This window comes from Ursus maritimus, unplaced genomic scaffold (assembly GCF_017311325.1).
Source record: "Ursus maritimus isolate PB19 unplaced genomic scaffold, ASM1731132v1 scaffold_23, whole genome shotgun sequence".
Lineage (NCBI taxonomy): Eukaryota > Metazoa > Chordata > Mammalia > Carnivora > Ursidae > Ursus > Ursus maritimus.
The window spans coordinates 38,880,256-38,902,516 of record NW_024424786.1 but is presented as its reverse complement, the minus strand read 5'-3'; the positions used below and the strand labels follow the sequence as shown (position 1 = coordinate 38,902,516).

The 22,261-nt window shown below is 40.8% G+C and overlaps 1 protein-coding gene across 1 annotated transcript in view; it reads right to left on the bottom strand.

The window, feature by feature from the left end:
• Nucleotides 1–2,671: 2,671 nt before the first annotated feature.
• RTN3 (reticulon 3) overlaps nt 2,672–22,261 on the bottom strand; it is a 59,304-nt gene continuing 39,714 nt past the window's right edge. Inside the window, exons 2-7 of the mRNA XM_008708944.2 lie at nt 10,390–10,597; nt 8,147–8,285; nt 7,630–7,699; nt 6,807–6,853; nt 5,028–5,086; nt 2,672–3,600 (exon numbers count right to left, since the gene is read on the bottom strand). Of these exons, the coding sequence (XP_008707166.1) occupies nt 3,555–3,600; nt 5,028–5,086; nt 6,807–6,853; nt 7,630–7,699; nt 8,147–8,285; nt 10,390–10,597 (569 nt within the window). The 3' untranslated portion in view covers nt 2,672–3,554. The remainder of the gene's footprint in view (nt 3,601–5,027; nt 5,087–6,806; nt 6,854–7,629; nt 7,700–8,146; nt 8,286–10,389; nt 10,598–22,261) is intronic.

Genomic DNA, 22,261 nt, shown 5'->3' with positions numbered 1-22,261 from the left:
CCACAGGCTAAAGCCCCGGGGTTCGGGCAGCAGCCTCCTCCCTTGGAAGTCCGCAAGCAGGGCTGACTGCCACCCGTCGCACGGCCTCTCCAGTAGGGCGAAGGCTCTGGCATTGTTTTGTTGTAGGTGCTGCCAGGGATTCGGGAGATACCGCAGGAGCTGTCAGTTGGCTGAGAAGTGAATTCCATGTTTGAACCTCCAGGGGTTTGGAGTCAGTATTAAAAGCTTGAGAACAGGGATTATGGCTGGCACCAGGCTGGGCACTGCCATTCTTCTGTTTTCCTTCATGCATGTTGTTTTCAGATCCAGAATGAGTATTTTACTACTTTTTGCTACTCTGCCTGTTCAAAAACAGGAGGCAGACTGGGGCGACCTATTGTGGTCACCCAAGCCCACTGCCAAAGTTCAGGTAAGCCAGGACAGAGAGCCGGTCAGGAATGGCTTTTCCTTAGGAAGACAGGAATGAATGTCTTCACTGAGAGGCAGCCCCAAGCACTCCGGGGGTTCTCAATGGGTGGCCATCGGACCAGCAGCATCACATTAGGAACCTACTAGAAACACAAATCCTTGGGCCCCATCTCAATGAATCAGAAACTGGGGCGGCACCCAGCAATCCTTTGTGATAAGCCCTCCAATGATCACGAAGCTGAAGATCTGAGGAGTGGACTCAGAGCCACTGTAGTGATTCCTACTTTGTCCCTACGGCCTCTTGGGTTGGAGGGGGGGGGTCAGGTGGTCCTCCTCTCTCTGTGCCTCCTCCTTGCCTTGGGAGTCTGACATGAACAGGTGAAGTTTCTTCATGAATTTTTTGTTAATGGTATGCTTGCTACTATGGCCAATAGTAAATGTTACTCTGAATCCATATTTATACGCCACGTTAGTGACATTACTCGAACATTTGTATGTGTATTTGTGAAGTTGTTTGCTTCAGTTATTTTTAAAAAATTTCAGCCTAAGTTTTCTGAGAGGTATGTTGAATAAATTTTTAAAATCCAGCGTAAGGGTCATGGCAGCCTTAGTTTGGGGGAAGAATAAATCCGAAAGCATCAAGTTCTTGGTGTATGTGGTCTCCACGTTGCACGGTGATGGATTCGAAGTGCACTGTGGCTCCAGGATGTACAGGCTGCGTCACGCTGCAGGCGGGCAACCCTCCAAGGGTGGTGTGCGGCCGAACTGGGACAGCTGACCCTCTGGCCCCTGCCACTCCTCATCCTTTCTCCTAAGGTCACCTCTTAAGAGGGTCTCTGTGATCTTTCAGAAACCAAACGCACAGCTTTGCTCTACTATGGAAATTCTGCAATCTTGGGAATCATTACCAGTATCAACCATTACTTGCTTTTTAAAGCCTCAAAAGTGGAGTGGGGATGGGGGCCGGTGGAAGCCTGGTTCTTACTTTACCCAAACTGTATGTATAAAGAATAAAGTTAGCAGAACGACACCACAGTCACTGTGTTTTGTTTTGTTTTATTAATACCACATCAATTTGCAGCTTTACAGGAACCAAGTCGAGTTCCTTAGGTGCTACTGTATTTTTATGTTGCACACACATACAGCACACAGTTTCATTAGTAAGAGTTCATCTATAGGTTTTCCTTAAAAAAAAAAAAAAAAAAAAATTCCCGTGTGGCACAAAGATCTGTCCAATTACCTAAACACAGCAGTAACAAAACAAAAGAGCTAGGTGTGGAGGCTTCCAGCGCAGAAAAGGGTCCTTTGGAGGGGAAGCCCAAAAAGTTGATCAGTGCACTGACTTCCTGGGAGGGCGTAAGATAGGATGGAGAATGTGTTTCCGACTGAAATCAACTTAAAAATTAAAAAGGAAAAGGGGCAAAGTAAATAGGAAAATGGAGTAAGGCAAGGGTACCTTTTACCCATCTAAATGCTGAAGTGACTTTTCCAAAACAGTAGATAGACTTCCACTACCTGCTACCGAGCTGCCGTGCTTGGCGACCATCGGACTGTAGCCCTTACTTCAAAGTCACCAGCGCACATTCCCTCTGGATTATCATGACCACGGAGTTTTACAACCTGAAGGAACTCACAGATGACTTCTTTCAAGTTGACTGAATTTTCATGTTGGAAGGGGACAAAGACACTCGTCAGTCTCCGCAGGAATCAGATTCCTGATCACCCGCCATCTGATGTCTGTCTGGGTTGTTCTGTTTATCTTTTAATTCCACACGGAGCTCATCAGCTCAATCTGGTCCTGCCTGGTTGCCCTCACCTAAAAACTGCTTGGAAAACACTCTCAAAAGGGGCGCCCTGGGCCACGACAGAGGTGCTGAGACATTTTATGCACCTGCAGAGGAAAGGAACCCTCAAAACATTAACACACACCCATAAGCTAGCCTCCAAGTTAAAACTCCGTATGAACCACAGAACACACTTTCTTACACTAATTTGTGGTCTCTTAACCACAGACACACACAATCTCCTCTCAAGCCTGCTTGGCTTTTGGTCCTTCAGGTACAATGATGAGCACAGGTTAAAGATGGAGCATGTGAAGGAGGAAGCTGTGGAGAAAAGATAAAAGCAAAACAGGCCTTTTACATGTTTCTGTATTCACCTCTTGAGAATGTTCCCCCCCACGGACGGAGACAGGATGACAATAACTCAACAACGGAGGAGCCCACATGCAGATTATTTTTCCTCTAACGAGTTTACAGCAGTGTACAGCAGTTACAGACATTTATTTCATAATAAGAAAAGTATGACCATATTTATTAAACTGCAGGTGAGGCGGCAGGGAAGAGGGAGGAAAGCACATTCAGGAATGAGTTCTCAAACTAAAGCCCAGAACTGGTGCCCCCGAGAATAGACACAGACGCCACCCTCCCAAACGGCAGAGACTTTCCTTTCCTAGGGGTGAGCAGGAGGGGAGGGTGGTCCCAGCCCCACCTTCCATTTCCATTCTTGGTTCCCAGATGGCATCCTGGGACTCGGGAACTCTCACTATCACCTACAGGTTACTCACAGAGTTGGAAGTTACAGCATTACAAGAAGAAGAAGAATTTTAGGAGTAGCTGCTCACATTGTGGGGCAGGAAGATGGGATCAGAGGGCTGCCGAAAACCCACGGGAAGGAGTCCCACTCTTGTCCCCAGATAATTTCCTCATAAGTTAATCATTATTTCTTAACTTAAAAATAAGGGTAAAACTCTGATGGGAAGCTGCGTAAGACTAGTCCTTGAGAACTGGACAGAAGAGTCCAGAAGCAGTGCTTTATCTTTCATTTTCTCCTTGACCTCCAATCTCTCCCCTTTCAAGCTCCAAGTAAAAGCTCCACCACCATTAGGGTACTGATTTATCCTATTAACTTGACTCTTTCTTTATTCTTTTGGGTCCTAAGATATCAGTTCTTTTTTTAGTCCAACAATTCTTGTGCTTGATAATGAGGGTAAAGGGAAAGGAGGGGAGAAAACACCAAATTAAGAAAAAGAAGCTTGGAATGCAGGCTCGAGCTGACACTGAGCACGTCCCTTCATAGTACAAGTAATAACGTTATAACTATTAAGTGGTGTTTTAGTAACTGTTGCATTTCTGGTTTCCATGTACTTATTCTGCCTTTTTTTTTGCGATTCCAGGGAGTTTTGCTTGTATCCTATTGAAGAAAAAAAAAAAGAGAAAAAGGTGAAAAGAGCATTAGTTGTGGGTTTTTACTTTAACAGTGACACCGAAAGACAGCCCTGGGCTTGCTGAAGCAACGTGACGGACATTCTCCCGTCTCCATAGGGCTTCCTGTGGATGAGAAGAGCCAGGGTCCCAGTCTGGTCTGGGATGAGCCGAGGGGTCTGCAAAGAACCGTGCCCTCTCCCTGCCACCATGCCTGCGGCCTGTCCTCTTTCACTGCCTGAACCTCCTGGGTCCTTCAGTGGGGGTTCCAGAGAAGAATAAGGGGGATCTGGGCATAACAACTGCTGTGTTCCACACACCGGCAGCGCAAGAGCCCCTTTCTCTGGGAATGCTAGGTGACCCACTAGTGCCACAAAAGGAGCCAGGAGTCAAGGTCAAGGTGACAGATAAAATGACGACGGGAGCTGGCAACAGCCCCCGGCCCCTCACAGGACACCAAAGCTACCCTTCACTTTGTGCAATTGGGTTACCCATCACTAGAGCCACTCCTCACAAATATTAGATCCCATTCAGGGACTGACCAAGATATTCGGTTTAAAGCTAAGCTATGTCTATATTTCGCAATCAGGAGGAAACAGCAACCAGACACATATTTGTGCTAACTGTCCTTGCCCAGTTTTAGCTCTACTGTACACCTGAAAAAGCAAAAGCGCAAATAAAGACCCTGGCATCAAGCCAGAGCTGTGCACATATATTCCTAGTTTCCACTTACAAAACTGGAAAAAGCACTAAAATCTGAGGTGTGAAAGGGACTGGGGTGGGGGCGGTGGGACTGCACAAAAGAGATTTAGCTGCTTGTGATGTATTATTTCTTAAATATCTGAATATGAAAAAAATGTTAACATTTTAATTAGAAGTGTGGGTTCCTTAGTGTTTTCCATAAGTTAAAAAAAAAAAAAAAAAAGACAAAAATCAAAAACCAAAAAAACCCAAATGGTTCCTTGGTAGAGGGAGTCATAAAAATGTCTACCAATATTTTATTACTTGATTTTAATATTAAATTGGTTCCAAGAAAAGAGAAAACAGGGATTTGGTAGTTTTAAGAAGGTAGCAATGTGCCTTGAGTCATTTATCTGTAAAACTCTTATTTCTGAAAAAAGAGTGAAGAGTTTGGCTTAAAATTGATGCATGTGGGTGGGCAACTGCAGACACTTAAAAGGCTAATTCAGAAAGGAGAAGGTTCTAATTTCATCAATCCTTTTTAATCTAAAACACAAAGGATGTTTTTTAAGGAAGCAGGATGAAATAATTTATAGTAAAATCAAACTACTAACCAACACTTTTCTTCAGGATGAAAATTCCTTTCTTTGACTCAGTATTTTATAGAGGAGGCTAAAAATAACTGGGGAAGAGAAGCACATGTTCCAATAAAATGCGGAACTAAAGCATACTTACTTTTCAACAATCGACTTGGTCTGATCGCGGGCGATGCCAACACAGTGATCAATCTGGGTCTTTAAGGAAGGGAAGACACTCAGTTATGGCAACACACAGATTAACAATTTTCCTGAAGGTAATATTCTGTTGTCTAGTTTAACCATTTTTTAAAAACACTATTGCATATTCTGGGAAATGAAAATAATGCCAGTTTTTTAAATTTATTATTTTTTATTTTAAGTAGGCTCCACACCCAGCACAGGGCTAAAACTCATGACCCTGGGATCAAGAGTTGCATACTCTACCAACTGAGCCAGCCAGCTGCCCCAGTAATGTCCAGTTTTTAAGAGTATTTTAAAAACTTCAGGTATCAGGGCACCTGGGTAGCTCAGTTGGTTAAGCATCTGCCTTTGGCTTGGGTCATGATCCCAGGTCCCTGGGATTGAGCCCCAGACATCAGGCTCACTGCTCAGCGGGAAGGCCACTTTTCTCTCTCTTTCCCCTGCGTGTGCCCCCTTGCTATCTCTCTCAAATAAATAAAATCTTAAAAAACTAAACAAAACAACAAAAACCCCAAAACTTCAGGTATCAAGGGTGCCTCGGTGGCTCAGTCGACTCCTGATATCAGTTTATGTCTTGATCTCAGGGTCTTGAGTTCAAGCCCCACACTGAGCCCACATAAACGCAACCCAACCCAACCCAACCCCAAAAAACCCTTCAGGTTTCAGACTTTAAATAATGCCATGAACACCTTATAACACTCTGTTGAAGTAAAAACCACACATTTCTTTTGCTAAGGTCTTACTTGCTAGGTGTTTCCTTTATAGACACTGGAGTAAAGCATTTTTTGAATACTAAAAACTATCTATCTAATCTATATTCTGTAACCACAAATGTGTTTTGGCTCCTAGGTAAGACTAATTCATTTAATACCAAAAGACATTAAAAAGTCTGTGATTGATGACTTAATCTATAAAGAATAACCTCAGAGCATCTAGCAAGGCTCTGCATGCATCATTCCACAATGGAAACATCTCTTCACACAGATGGATTCCTGTAATAGCCTTGATAGTTTAAATTTCTTTTCAGACATCAGCTTTTATTTATTTAAGCATTTTTCAACTTATTTTTTTTTTAACAGATAATGTCCACTTGAAAAACTTAAAAGACACACAAGGCATAAAAATATACCTTCCTACCCTTCTCTCTCCTAAACATTCAGTTTCTCTTTTTTTTTTTTTTTGGATTTTATTTATTTGACAGAGAGAGACACAGCCAGCGAGAGAGGGAACACAGGCAGGGGGAGTGGGAGAGGAAGAAGCAGGCTCCCAACGGAGGAGCCCGATGCGGAGCTCGATCCCAGAACCCTGGGATCACGCCCTGAGCCAAAGGCAGACGCTTAACGACTGAGCCACCCAGGTGCCCCTAAACATTCAGTTTCTCTTGTACAGGAAACCACTATTTCTTACAGGCTCCTGACTTATAAACTTAGACTGCAGAAATGGTTACAAAATGATCGCTCATGGGAAGGCTTGGTGGCTCAGATGGTTAAGGTCTTGATCTCAGAGTCGTGAGATCAAACTGAGTGTGGAGCCTGATTGAGATTCTCTCTCCACCTCCCTCTGCCCCTCCCACTTGTGCACTCTCTCTCTAAAATAAATAAATCTTTAAGAAAAAAAAAAAGAAAGAAAAAGAAAGAAAGAAAATGATCACTCTAAATTTTCAATGCCTAAAAAATGAACTAAAGTTAGTCATACATCAACAGGCGTATCTGATTTGAAACAGGTAGGTGCTTACCTTGTACTTCTCATAGACAATGGGGACACTGAAAATGAGCAATTCGGCTGTAAGAGAATCACAGGACATGGCAAGTGTAAATGTGAGACAGTCAAAAAGACCCAAGACTCAAGTAACACAGATCTGCAATATGAGAAATCCTACATAGGGCCGTAGGGCTCTCAATTAAGGAGAGTTAGCTATAGGTACACAGGCTTTCTTTGTATCACAAATAATTTCCAAATTATGAAATGATGTCTATAAGATCCCTATATTTAAACCAAATGTAGACAACTCTCCTTTACTTCTAGCTCTTTTGATATTTCTTTATAGTTAGGACCTTTCAAAAAAACCTATGGCCACAAACACAGGTTCTTCCAACATCTAACTCAAGGTTTATGGATGTTAAAGGTTGGGCCACATGGAAGGAGTGGAGACATGCTGGACATTCTCTTGGTTCCTACTTCTACCAATTACAGATCATCCTTGAACATTGTGGGGATTAGGGGCATGGATACCCCAAACAGTCAAAAATCTGCACATAACTTTAGACTTCCCCCGAAACTTTACTAACAGCCTACCGTTGGCCAGAAGCGTTACCAAGAGCACAAACAGTTGATTAACACACATTTTCTATTGTTATATGTATTATGTGCTGTGCTCTTACAATAGGGTAAGCTAGAGAAAAAGAAAATGTCAGTCAGAAAATCCTAAGAGAAAATACATTTACAACACTGTCCTGTAAACAATCTGCATATAAGTGGACCCCCACAGTTCAAACCTGTGCTGTTCAAGGGCTAGCTGTACTTCAAAGAGCATGGAGACATTTTCCTTGTCACCTTACCAAGAATCAGAAGGGTGATTCCATTGAAAACGGCACCGACATAGGTCATCAGCCACATGAAGACAGCCAGCTGTGAAGGCCAACACCAGAGGGTTAAGCAAGAATAATCATAATGCGAAATTTAGGTTAACTGCTGCCATTCTCCTCTTGCCAATTAAGTCTGCATACATTTCGTGATGTATGCCACACATAACTGTAATTTCACAACGAAGGTCACACCTCGTCTGCACCATATATGTGCAGGGTGCATCAGAGAACTCTGTAGTTTTCTTAAGCTCAAAGACAGACCGACTGCATTTCTGTCAATGACGCTGCCCTTGCTGGGAGGGCACTTAGTTCTACAGGTGTAGGACATGTCTTCTCCACTGACTCCTATCCCCACTTTTCACAGGTTGACTGAGATAAGCATACATTTGTTTTTGTGTGATAAAATCCTATTTACTATTTTTCCTCTCAATTATAACCTAGTCCCCGGTTTTCCTCAGCCTCACCACCAAAGACTGTAGAAGCAACTAACCTTTAAGGAGTCAACCAAATCTTCCACCAGAAAGAGACGAATAATGAGTTTCAGGGCTCTGTTGATGTGCACCATGGCAGCATTCACGTAATTATGGAAAGCTTCTGAGGACAGAGTAATGTCTACATCCAGGTAGGCTCTTCCAAAAGAAGAAACAACAGTCACACGTTTGACAAGGAAGATCTCTTTCTATTAGTAGAGCAGTTATTTAGAGTGTGAAATTCCCCCAAGGGCACATTTTAGAGACGTGTAGGGGCATGTTTTGCTGTCATGGGGTGGGGAGACGGCACCGCTGTCTTCCTGCGGGCAGAGACAAGAATGCCAGATGTCTTCATACATAATAAAGACTTGTCCTATGCCCTGCATAGCTTTTATTGCCTCATAGGATATTCATGAAGGTAAACACATTTATAATTATCAAAATCCAAGAACATATAAAAACAAGGTATTTTTCCCAGCTTTAACATATCCTGAATTTTCTAAAAAGACTGTATTTTGTTTATGCTAAACTTTTACAGAGATATTTTACACGACTTTGGAAAATCGTATCTGTACTGGAGATTACACATCTAAGTACAAGTATCTAATGTCTTTACTGTTTTGTGTGCGTGTGTGTGTGTAGTCATGTCCAAGCAGTTAAATACTGACTGGAATATATATTATTTTACTATGAATGACCTTCTATCTTATCATTCCTTTATATTACAATTATAGTCTATTTTTTGAAATTTTGTTTATAGATATCTATGAATTTCATTTCGAAATGATAAAATAGGCATTATAAAATATTTGTTAACAAAAGAAAAAGGAGGGTAGAGACACTGAGTTTGCCAGGGTGGACAACTATAGAAAAAGACAGAAGGACTTGGGTTCTGTTCGCAGATGCACTACAGAACTGAGATGCAGCCATGTGCTCATAACTTGTTTATTCACTCAGTACTTACTGAGGGCCTACTGAGTTCAGCCCCTCTGCTATGTGCTGGCATATCAGGAAAGAGAAGGCTGCTTTTGCCTTAAAGAGTCTATAGTCTTGTGGGAAAAATAGGAAAGGAACAGGCATGCTTTCCTTTCTATTTATTAAGAAAATATTTACTACCAAATACAAAAGTTATAAAAATTAGATGGCGTAATTCATTCAACTTGACAAAACACATTTTAGAATCCCCAACAGTGTCCTGCAGAAGAGGGTGTCCTGCTAAGACATCTGAGCTTGTGGCAAAAGTCACATTTATTCACTCAGTGAACAGCTACTGATCTGTTAAAATTAATTTGCGGTAACTTTTTAACTGCCACATATAGTTTAAATTGTCTTCTAGTTTCATCACAAGAAAATAAAAGGACCAGAGCTGCAGCCAAACACCTATTCTGTCATAGTCTTGAGAGGTCACCTATGAGGAAAAGGTTTTGAAAAAAGTATCATTTGCGAATATTAAAATTGTTTATGGGTTAAGATTTCCAAGAGGAATAGTGTGAGGAAAACATCTGTTAAAGTTACAGCACAGTCAGAAAAGCTAGTGAGTGGATTCTAGAAATGCATGACCTATCGACCTCAAGACTTGCTCCCGGTATTAAGAAAACTAAAGGGGGGAAAGAAAAAGAAAAACTAAAGGAGAGATAAGAAGGAAATCAGTAATAAGACTAAGAGCAAACATATCAAATTCTGATATTGCCAAGAGCACAGCCTCAATACTGAGATTTCAAAGTTGTTTTAAGGTTTAACTATATGGGAGGAGGGGGGTGGGGGGATGGGGTAACTGGGTGATGGACATTAAGGCAGGCACGTGATGTAATGAGCACTGGGTGTGATATAAGACTGATGAATCACTGACCTCTACCTCTGAAACTAATAATACACTATATGTTAATTAATTGAATTTAAATAAAAAATGTTTAAAAAATCAAAACCAAACCCAAAACCAAACAAAAAGATTTAACTGTAATAGGGATCTTAAGCGTGTCCTTGGGACCCCATCTAACTGGGTGCTGTCCTGGAGGCCCTGCTCAGGAATTCAGACAGTCTTCTTTGATCTTCAAGTGTGAGCCCCTAGTTTGTCAAAAAGTTCCTGGCTCCTTAACTTGGTCCCTTTTGAAGTGACAAGGTTTCTAGTTGATGTTCACGCAAGGGGTCAGCTGCATCAGGCCCTATAATTCTTCTCGTAGTCAGGTCTGATTGGTCGACCTGCCCAGCCTCGGCCAACCCCTTCTCTAAACTGTCAAGTGTTACTTGTGATACTTCCACTCACTTGAACGGATGGCCCTCTTCTGATTTCTGTACAGCTTGGATGACAGACTTGTAGACCCTGAAGCTGATGGTGACAGAGAGAAGAGCCAGGATGAGGTAAGAAACCACACTGATGACGCTGAAGGCCGCCAGGGAGAGCAGCATGATCAGCGTGGTGCCAAAGACAAAGCCAGTCTTCTTCACATCTCGCCAGAAAATCAGATCGTGCACTGCCAAAAGAAAAGGGAACACGGGTTACGTGTGGTCACGTGGCCAGGACTGCTCTTTGGCTGTGTCCTGCACACCCAAGAAGCATTACACTAGTACACAATTACAGGCACATCCCTCCTTAAGAGAATCTGACAAATGAAAATCAAATTGTATGTCAGGAGTGAGGACTCATACTGCAAAAGGTTCCTGTGGTTTCTGGACAGGTTCACAAAAACTTAGAAACATTTTTTTAGAGATGGCTACTGAAGTACAATGGGATAAAGTGTCAATTTCTTGAAATGTTTCAGCAGAAAGGATGTAGAGTAAGTGTGATAAAATCTTAACTGTTGACTAAATTAAGCAAACCATGCTGATAAATTCGTTTGGTCACTATAAAACCAAAACTAACATACGGATAAATTGGGTGGGTGCAGAAGAGAGTGGTGGATAAAAACAAACCAAACCGTATTCGGTACAATGAAACACCGGTCTCCATGTTAATCTGAAGAGAATTCAGGAAGAATGATGGGTAGGGGACCACATCATTATCTAAATTGCAATACCTCTGAAAATGAATGGGGACACTATCACTAGTTGTTAGGAAACGGGTATAAACCAAGACTGTCTCAGGCAAGTGGGTCTTATGGTAGGGGACATCAAAACTGGAAAAATCGAAGTTCTTCTACTTAAAGACACCTTAAGAACTGTGTGTAAAGGTTGCTAGTAATTACCTTCCATCTAGCAACGACACTACATTTGAATTTCAATCTGTGAAGGTTAACTTCAACACTATTGGTTCTGTTCATAAAGGGCAAGGCTTTGGAGCTGGAGAGACAGGAGTTTTAGTCCTGGTAATTTTTAGCCATACTGTCTTAAATGACCTTTCTAAACCTTTGTTTTTTCTCTTGTAAAATGAAGTAACATCTATTTCCTAGAGTTGTTTTTATAGGAGGCCAATGCAGTAGAATGCTTAGCATTGTAAATGACACGCAGTAAACACTCAAATTTTAACTACAACGAAAATATCATAGCCTCTAAGACTGTGACTGAGGGTAAAATGAACTTGAATCTGTTCAAGTGGACCCCCTGGCACCTAGTTCTTCCCCATATTCCAGCTACAATACTCACCTCTGAAGCCTAACCTTGCTAGAGCCAACAGAACCTAACTTGAAACTCTCACACTAAAGGTATGCTGATGGTGCAGAAGAAATAATCGCTGGTTCAGAGATTCTAGCCAAGGGATGTGACACTAGGAGAAATAAGAGGCATTATGATTCCCGACGGGAAGCTGAGAGTCCCAGACAGTGACACTGCAAAGGAGAGAGAGCTGGGAGGCAAGTCAGGCTCACCTGATTGCACAGGAAAGCTGAACAGAGCGCTGCCTTCTCATAGGAGCAAATACTAAGCAGGATTCCTACAGTAAGAGTCCAAGTATACAGACGTCACTGTTCCTGAGACCACAAGCACAGTTTCAACAGAACGCTTCGGAATGGGACAGATACCATGTGCCTCTTGGTGAAATGCACCGAGGACACGACATCACTTCTGTGGTATTCTTGCCAAAAACACAGAACCTAGATCTAATAAGAAAACACCAGACAAACCCAGACTGAGAAATTTACAACAACATGGATGGACTTAGAGGGTACGACACTAAATAAAATCAAACAGAGAAAGACAAATACTCTATGATTTCGTTCATATGCGGAATTTAATAAACAAAACAAATGAGCAAAGAAAAAAGAGACAAAAAACCAGACTCTTAACTACAGGGAACAAACTGTGGTTGCCAGAGGGGAGGTGGGTGGAAGGGTGGCTGAAATACGTGAAGGGGATTTAGAGTAAGTAAACTTTCTGAGTAATGTACAGAACTGCTGAGTCACTACACTGTACCTCTGAAGTTAATGTAACATTGTACTTAATTATTCTTCAATAAAAAAACAGCAAAAAATAAAGGAGATAAGATTTGATAACACATAAATGCCAACTGTGATGATTACAGACTGAACACTGGATAAAGGGGTAAAAACGGCTCTGAAGGACACCACTGGAACAACAGGCAAAATTTGAATGTGGACTATATAACTGATAAAACCACAGGTGGGTCTGTGAACAACACGTGTTTGAGCTGCATGGGTCATTTTCGTGTGGGTTTTTTTCTAACAAATAGTCAAACCTACAATGATAACACATGTGAACGGTGTCCCCTAGACGTGAGCAGCACACGACCTGCACAAATAGAGTATTTGTACATGTATTTTTTTCTCCTACTTTTGACTTTCTTAATAACATTTTCTATTCCCTGGCTTACTCTAAGAATATAGTATACAATGCATATATACAAGATATGTGTTAGCGGACTTCGTGTTAGCTGTAAGGCTTCTGGTTAACAGTATGCTATTAGTAGTTATGTCTTTGGAGAATCAAAAGTTATATGTGAATTTTCGACTACATGGCGCTCAGTGTCCGTTACCATGATGTTCAAGGATCAACTATACTGCATCAATATGAAATTGACTAAATATGATAAGTGTACTGTGGCTATGTAAATTCTTGAACAAAATTCTTGTTCATAAAAACGAAGACAAAAACACTCCAAAGCAAGGGTATAAAGGGGCAGGATGTTTGCAATCAGCTCTTGAATAGTTCAAGAAAAAACATGTATCAGGTGCCTGGGTGGCTCAGTCAGTTAAGTGTCTGCCTTCAGCTCAGGTCATGATTTCAGGGTCCTGGGATCGAGCCCCATGTCGAGCTCCCTGCTCATCCAGGAGTCTGCTTCTCCTCCCTCTGTCCCGTTCATGCTCTCTTCTCTATCTCTCTCTCTCTCAAATAAATAAATAAAATCTTAAAAAAAAAAAAGGAAGAAAGAAAAAAACATGTATTTATGGAGAGGGGGAGGGAGAGATAAAGCAAAATAGGCAAATGTTGACAACTGGTGAACTAGAGTGAAGGGTATATGGGAGTTTTTTGTACTATACTGGCAATTCTTTAAGTTTGAAATATTTGAAAGACAGAAAGAGAAAAAAGAAAGAAGCTTACAGGGTAAGACTGAGGCCCAGAGAGAAAATACCTCAATGTATCGAAAAGGGGTAATGACACTTGCCTATATGCAAATCTAGATCAGCAAAAGCCACCCTGTCCTCATGAACCTTACTGCCATCTGCTGGAAAACTGTGGTAAGAAATAGTCAAACCTACAATGATAATACATGTGAACAGTGTCCCCTAGAGGTGTGCAGTACACAACCTGCACAACAGTACAGAAGGCCCTAAGCTGGGCCTTAAAAATCAATGGTAGAATTACGGTCTGGTCTAGAAAAGGGACACACTGATTAAAGGGGGATTACAGAGCAAAATGAAAAGCTGGTTAATCCCTCAAACGTCTGGGATGCTCATCCTCCACAACGTCACATGACTTGCTCCTTCACCTCATTTGGGTCCTGGTTCCTGGGCTACTTCCCTCAGAATGCCCATCCCACCTAACATCCCTGTCCTTTGATCACACTCCATCTCCTTAGTCTGCTTTAATTTTCCTCAGATCTGTTGTTAAGTGCTTAAAACATGGGCTAATAATCAGTCTGCATTTGTTTCCTGATGATCTCTCTATGACAGGCCAAGTTTCTGCACCTGGAGCCTATCAAGTGCAGCGGACCAAGGATTTTGAGCACACAAAACCAAAGAAAGGAACTTGGCACAGTCTGGAAATGCTGTCCTCTGATCGTCGAGGAAGAATTAGAAGGACGAAACACACGAAGAAAAAGGCAAGGGGGCACCTGAGTGGCTCAGTCGGTTAAATGTCTGCCTTTGGCTCAGGTCATGATCTCAGGGTCCTGGGATCGAGCCCACATCAGGCTCCCTGCTCAGTGGGAGCCAATGCTTCTCCCTCTCCCACTTTCTCTCTCAAATAAATAAATAAAATCTTAAAAAAAGAAAAAGAAAAAGGCAAGAAATGGGGCAGCTGCTGAAAGTTTAAAATGGTGAAGCCTTTAGACTTGGTTTTAGTGTTTGCTTCACAACCAGGAAAGCACCAAGAGGCTGCAATCGTCTGGTTCCATAAAATAGTTTTTCTCTCTTCTGCTTCTACTAGTTCAGTATAGAACTTTTTTAAAACAGCAAATTCCTTATTTTCAATGTGTTCTTTTCCTTCCTTTCCCACCCCTCTCTTCACAGCAAGCTTGATTTTTTATTTTCATTTTTTGAGAGAGAGAGAGAGAGTGTGTGTGCGCGCACGCAACTGCGAGCAGGGGTGGGGGGGAAGGTTGGCAGGCAAAGGGAGAGAGAGAGAGAGAATCTTAAGCAGGCTCCACACTGAGCACAGAGCCTGATGCAGGGCTCGATCTCACGACCCTGAGATCATGACCTGAGCTGAAATCAAGAGTTGGATGCTCAACTGACTGAGCCTCCCAGGCGCCCCTCTCAGCAGGCTTTAATTAAGTGCCTACCATGTGCCAGGCAAGTACTAGGAACTGGGACTATAACAGTAAGCTAGGCAAACAAGATCCTTACTTACTTTCCAGGGGGAAAGAGAGGCATGAATAACGAACAAGCTAAGCGTCACCTGTACCAGAGCCCCATAAGGTTATGAATCCATTATGCCACGATGAGAATAATGTGTGTGTGCACAGGCACGACCGAAGCTAGCAGTCAGGAAAAGCCTCTTGGAGGACTGAAGTGAAAGGTGAGATATGAAAAATGAGAAGGAGCTGGCCATGCAAAAGGCCAGAATGGTGTGACAAGGCTGGAGAGACTGGCAGGAGCTAGATCATGCAGTACTTTCATAAAGCAAGATAAGGAGCTTGGATTTTAACTTCAGATGAAATGGGAAGCCACTGAAGGTCAAGCAGGGGAATAACACAGTATACTGTATTTTAAAAAGAGGAACACTTTTACTGCATAGAAAATGGATTGGGGTGGGGCAAAAGTACAGGCAGAGAGTCTCTGCAGGAAGCTAACTTGAAGGTTCAAGTGCGAGATGATGGTCATTCAGATTCGGCTGGGGGCAGTCAGAATGGAGAAGAGTGGATAGATTTTAGCTATATATTTTGGAAGTAGAACAGGGAGAACCTGGTGGTGGACTAGATATGAGAGAAGACATAAGGGAAGAAAGATGGATGAATCATAGGTTTGGGGGCCTGAACAAATGGATGGCTGGGTGTCATTTAATGAGGTGAGGTGAGGAAGAGCAGAGTACAGAGCATGTTAATTTTGGGACGGATGTTAGAGATACCCATAATTAAAGAAAGCAGTTAGACCCACCAGTGTACAGCACACAAATAATATTTAAAAGTCATAAAAATGGATGAGGTTACCTAGGATTGACAGGGAAGGCGGCCCAGGTCTTACTTAATTCAGTGGCACTCTAATATCTAGTAACTAGTAAAAAGAGTCAAACTAGAGCCAGCAGAAGGGAATGGAAGCAATAACCAGGGAGGTAGGGGAGAACCAGGAGTGTGTGGTATCACAGAAGTGGAGAGAGAAGTACTTTGAGAAAGTGTGGAAACTGGCGAATTCTGCTGAGCTTAAATAAGGAAAAAAGGCAACCGTGGACGTGGCAACATGGAGAGAGCTGGTGATCTGATTAAAACTATTTAGTGGAGAGGCACCTGGGTGGCTCGGTTAGTTGGGCACCCAACTCTTGATTTAGCCTCAGGTCATGATCTCAGTCAGGGTCATGAGACTGGGATTCTCTCTCCCTCTGCCCCTCCTTGTTCATGCTCTCTTTCTCTCAAAATAAAAAAATAAAATAAAATAAAATTAAATTAAAATAAAATCTTAAAAAACAAAAAAGCTGTTCAGTGGAGTGATGCAAACACAAGCAATTGGAGGGAGCAGAAGAGGAATTACTGGTGAGATGTGGAGGCAGTGTGAGAGGAAATGCCTATGAAGTCTGGCTGTGAAGGGGAGTAGGGACATTTGCGGCCAAAGGATAGTTTTTTAAAGATGGGAAACACTAAAGCATGTTTATATGCTGACACAAGAAGAAAGAGGCTGAAGGGGACAGAAGAAGTTCAGAAGAAGGGAGGGATAGAGATCCAGAACCCAGATGAAGGGGCTGATCCTTGTTAGAGCAACAGAGTGAAGAAGATGAGAAGAGACACAGGCCCATTCATAGATCTGAAGACTGCAAGAAGAGGGATTTCTTTCTGAATGCTTCTAGTTTCTCAACAAAAAAGTGCTGAGGTCATCAGCTGAGGTGGGGGCAAGGTGGTAAAGAAGGTTTACAGAGAAAAAAATAAATGATTGTTTCAGAAAAGTGAGAAAGTGTCTTAAAACTCTTAGAAGAAAACAGGAGTTAAATAGGTGATGGAAATGAAGGAGGGCACTTATCATGAGCACTGGGTGATGTATGAAGTGCTGAATCACTGTTCTGTATGCCTGAAACTGATTACTAATATAACACTGTATGTACTGTACGTTAACTAACTGAAACTAAAATAAAAACTTAAAAAAAAAAAAAAAAGAAAAGAAAACAGGAGTAAATCTTTGTGACCTTGGGTTAGGCAATGATTTCTCAACCAAAAGCACAAGTGACAAAGAAACAACAGGTAAGTGGTACTATTCAGAATTAGAAACCTTTATGCTGTAAATGGTACCAAGAAAGTGACAAAAGTAACAAAATGAGAATATATTTGCAAATCATGTATCTGATAAGGTATTTGTGTCCAAATATAGTACGAAGAATTTTAACTCAATAATTAAAAAACAGCCCAACTGAAAAACAAGGGATCCGAACAGACATCTCTCTGAAGACTACAAATGCTCAGTAAGCACATAACAAGATGCTCCGCATCATTAGTCATTAGGGAAGTACAAATCAAACCCACACCGAACCCACGAGGATAGCTATCATAAAGAATACAGTAACAAATACTCGCAAGGACATGGAGAAATTGGAACCTTCCTACATTCCTAGTGGGAATGAAGAATGGTGCAGCCACTTGGGAAAACAGTTTGGCAGTTCCTCAAAAAGCTAAACATAGAATTATTATATGACCCAGCAATTCCACTCTTAGGCAAACGCTAGAGAAATAAAAACATAAACAACACAAAAATTTGTGTACAGCAATATTTATCAGAAACATTATTCATAATAGCCAAAAAGTGGAAACAATCCAAATGTCCATCAACTGATGGAACAGATGAATAAAATGTAGTATATATCCATACAATGGAATTATTATAGGGCAATAAAAAGGAGTGAAGTTCTAACGCTACCTGTTATGACATGGCTAAAACATGAAAATATCAGGCTAAGTGAAAGAAGCCAATTATAAGAGACCACATATTACATGATTCCACTTATACAAAACATCCAGTATAAGCAAATCTATAGGGACAGACAATACATTAGTTGTTGTTTAGGACTGTGGTGGTGGTGGTGGGAAATGGGGGGTGAATACTAATGAGTATGGGGTTTTTTTGTAGGGGGACTAAAATGTTCTAAAATTGGATAGTGAAGATAAAAAAACATCTGGCTGTACACTTTAAATGGATGAACTGTACGGTATATGTGAACTATACCTCAATAAGTGTGTAATATATATAGGCATTTCAACATCCCTCTCTCAGTAATTGGTAGACCAAGTAGACAAAAAAATCAATAAAAATATAGAAGACTTAAACACTATTAACCAATCAGATCTTCTTGACATTTATAGAACACTCACACAACAACAGCAGAATACATATTCTTTTCAAGTACATGTGGAACATGCATGGAGATAAACCAAGTCCTGGGCCACAAAACAATCCTGATACGTTTTAAGATTTATTTATTTATTTTGAGAGAGAGAGTGTGTGCATGCACACAAGGAGGGGGAGGGGCACAGGGAGAGAGAGAATCTCAAGCACAGTCCATGCCAAGCATGCAGTCTGACACAGGGCTTGATCTCATGACCCTGAGATCATGACCCGAGATGAAATCAAGAGCTGGATGCTTAGCCTACTGAGCCATCAGGTGCCCTCCATTACATTTTAAAGGATTCAAGTCACTTTTATGTTTTCTGACTACAAGGTAATTATATTAAAAACAATAACAAAAGATATTGGAAAAGAAAGATACTGGGCAAACCTTCAATATTTGTAAAATAAACACACTTCTAAATGAATCAAAGAAGAAATCAACAGGGAAATTAGAAAGTATTTTGAACTGAATGAAAATCAAACCTTGTGGGATCTAAAAAAAAACCACCACCAACAACAAACAAAACTTATGGGATCCAACTAAAGTAATACATAGTATGAAAGTGCCTATGTTAGAAAAGAAGATGACAAATCAGTGATCTCAGCTGCAACCTTAAAAAATTAGAAAAAGAACCTGGACCCCAAGTAAACAGAAGAAAGTAAATAATAAAAATCAGAGCAGACATCGGGACACTGGGGTGGCTCAGTCAGTTGAGTGTCTGACTTCAGCTCAGGTCATGATCTCAGGGTCCTGTGATCAAGCCCTGTGTCGGGCTCCCCACTCAGCAGGGAGTCTGCTTGTCCCTCTGCCCCTCCCCCTGCTCTCTCTCAAATAAATAAATAAATAAATAAATAAATAAATAAATAAATAAAATATTTAAAAAAAACCAGAGCAGACATCAGTTAAACATGTAACAGAAAAATAACAGAGAAAATTAATGAAGCCAAAGTTCTTGGACAGTATCAATAAAACACAAAACTCTAACTAGATTAATCAAGAAAAGGTGAAAGAGTAAAAAAACTGCCAGTACAAAGAATGAGAGAGATGACATCACTACAGATTCTACAGACATTAAAAGGATAATAAAGGAGCATTATAAACAACAGTATGCCAATAAATTAGATAATTTAGATAAAGTGGACAAATTCTTCCACAGACACAAACTACCAGAGTTCATTCAAAAAATGAACTGATAGCCTTATATCTATTAAGAGGTAAGACATAAATAAAATGCTTCCCACTCAGAAAATTCCAGGCCCAGGTGGCATCACTGGGGAATTCTGCCAAACATTAACAAGAAATAATACCAATTCTACACACATTCTTCCAATAAAATGAGAAGGTAATGTCTTTCAACACATTTTAGAAGGCCAGGAGGCATTACCTGGACTCCAAAACTATACAAAGACATTACAAGAAAACTACCGAGCAATAAATATGGCTCATGAGCATAAATGCAAAAATTTCTTTAAGATTTTGTTTATTTGAGAGAAAGAGTGCACAAGCGCGAGAGCATGAGCAGGGGAAGGGGGAGGGGCAGAGGGAGAAGCAGACTCCCTGCTGAGCAGAGAGCCTGATGTGGGGCTCAATCCCAGGACCCTTGAGATCATGGCCTGAGCCAAAGGCAGATGCTTAACCAACTGGGCCACCCAGGGGCCCCCCCAGATGCAAAAATTTCTTAACACAATTTTAGCAAATCAAACCCAACACTATATAAAAAGAATACACTATGACCAAGTGGGGTTTTTCACAAACACGCAAGATTGGTTTAACATTCATAATCATTCAATATAATTCACCACACTGACAAACCAGAACTAAAAAAGAATACCATACGATCTCTCAAAAGATACAGAAAAGGCATTTAAGAAAATCTAATATCCCCTCTGATAAAAACCTTTCAACAAGGTTTCAACAACTTTTTAAGTAGTAGGAAACTACTAGGTTATAGAATTTCCTCAACTTGATAAAGGGAATCTACAAGAAACCTAGAGCTAACGTCACATTTAATGAAAAGAGGCAAGGATGTTCTCTCTCACCACTTCTACTGAACACTGTGTTAGAGGTTTTAAGCCAGTGTAGTAAGTCAAGAAAAAGAAATAAAAGCTGTTCAAATTGCAAAAGAAATAAAACTATTATATTCACAGATGGCATGATTGCCTATTTAGAAAATTTGATGCAGGGGCGCCTGGGTGGCTTAGTTGTGAAGTGTCTGCCTTTGGCTCAGGGCGTGATCCCAGGGTCCTAGGATTGAGCCCCGCATTGGGCTCCCTGCTCCGCTGGGAGCCTGCTTCTTCCTCTCCCACTCCCCCTGCTTGTGTTCCCTCTCTCGCTGGCTGTCTCTCTCTCTCTGTCAAATAAATAAATAAAATCTTAAAAAAAAAAAAAAAGAAAATTTGATGCAATCTACAAAAAAGCTGCTGGAACTAATAAACGAGTTTAGCAAAGTTGCAAGATACAGGGTCAACATACAAATCAGTTATATTTCCATATATTAGTGTTAACCAGAAATTGAGCTGAAAATAACATTTAAAAGAGCACCAAAATATAAGATACTTAGGCATAAATCCGACAAAAGATAGTCAAAATGCTCTACCACTGAGCTATACCCCCTAACAGATCTGACAAAATCTATATACTGAACTATATAATATAGCTGAGAGTAATTAATGAAGACCTAAATTAATGGAAAGCTATACTGTTTTTATGGGCTCAAAGACTTAAAATTGCTAAAGTGTTAATTGTCTCCAAGTTTATCTATAATTTGATATAATTAAAATCAAAATTCCAGAAGTATTTTTGTAGAAATGGACAAAGTGATTCTAAAGTTCCTAGGGAAATTCAAAGAACCTAGAAAAGCCAAACTGACTGAAAAAGAACAAAGGTGGAAGACTAACATTATGTAATTTCAAGACTTCTATAAAGCTACCATTATCAAGATGGTGTAGCAATGGCTTACGGAGAGAAAGAGCAATGGAATAGTATACAAAGTTCAGAAATAGACCCATGCATATATGAACAAATTATTTTTTGACAAAGTTGCAAAATCAATTCAGTGCAGAAAGAAGTATTTTCAACAAATGGTGTCTGAACTGGATACCCATATGCAAAAAAACCCTGAACTTTGATCTGTACCTCCTATGATATGCAAAAATGCACACAAAAGGATCAGAGACTTAAATGTAAAATCTAGTACTATATAACTACTAGAAGAAAATAAACATCTGATATATAATAGAAAAAACTGATAAACTGTACTTTATCAAAATTAAAAAAATTTTTTTTGTTTTTGTTTTTAAAGATTTTATTTATTCATTTGACAGAGAGAGACAGCCAGCGAGAGGGAACACAGGCAGGGGGAGTGGGAGAGGAAGAAGCAGGCTACCAGTGGAGGAGCCTGATGCGGGGCTCCACCCCAGGACTCCGGGATCACGCCCTGAGCTGAAGGCAGATGCCCAAAGACTGAGCCACCCAGGGGCCCCAAAATTTCTGCTCTTTTTGAAAGACACTTTTAAAGAATAAAAAGAGAAGTCACAGACTGGAGAAAGTATTTGCAAAGAATGTATTTGACATATCTAAATGACTTTATATATATACATATATATATACACACACACACATATATAATAGAATGCACATGGTATATATACACAATGGAATACTACTCCGCATCAAAAAAACTGAAATCTTGCCATTTGCAATGATGTGGATGGAACCAGAAAGCATGATGTTAAGCGAAATAAGTCAATCAGAAAAAGAATTATCATATCATCTCACTCATATATGGAATTTAAGAAACAAAACAGAGGATCATGGGTAAGAGAGGAAAAAATAAAGCAAAACGAAATCAGAGAGGGAGACACACCATAATAGATTCTTAATCAGGGGAAACAAACTGAGGGTTGCTGCAGGGGAGGGGGTGAGGGAATGGGGTAACTGGGTGGACATTAAGGAGGGCACATGATGTAATAAGCACTGGGTGTTATATGCAACTGATGAAT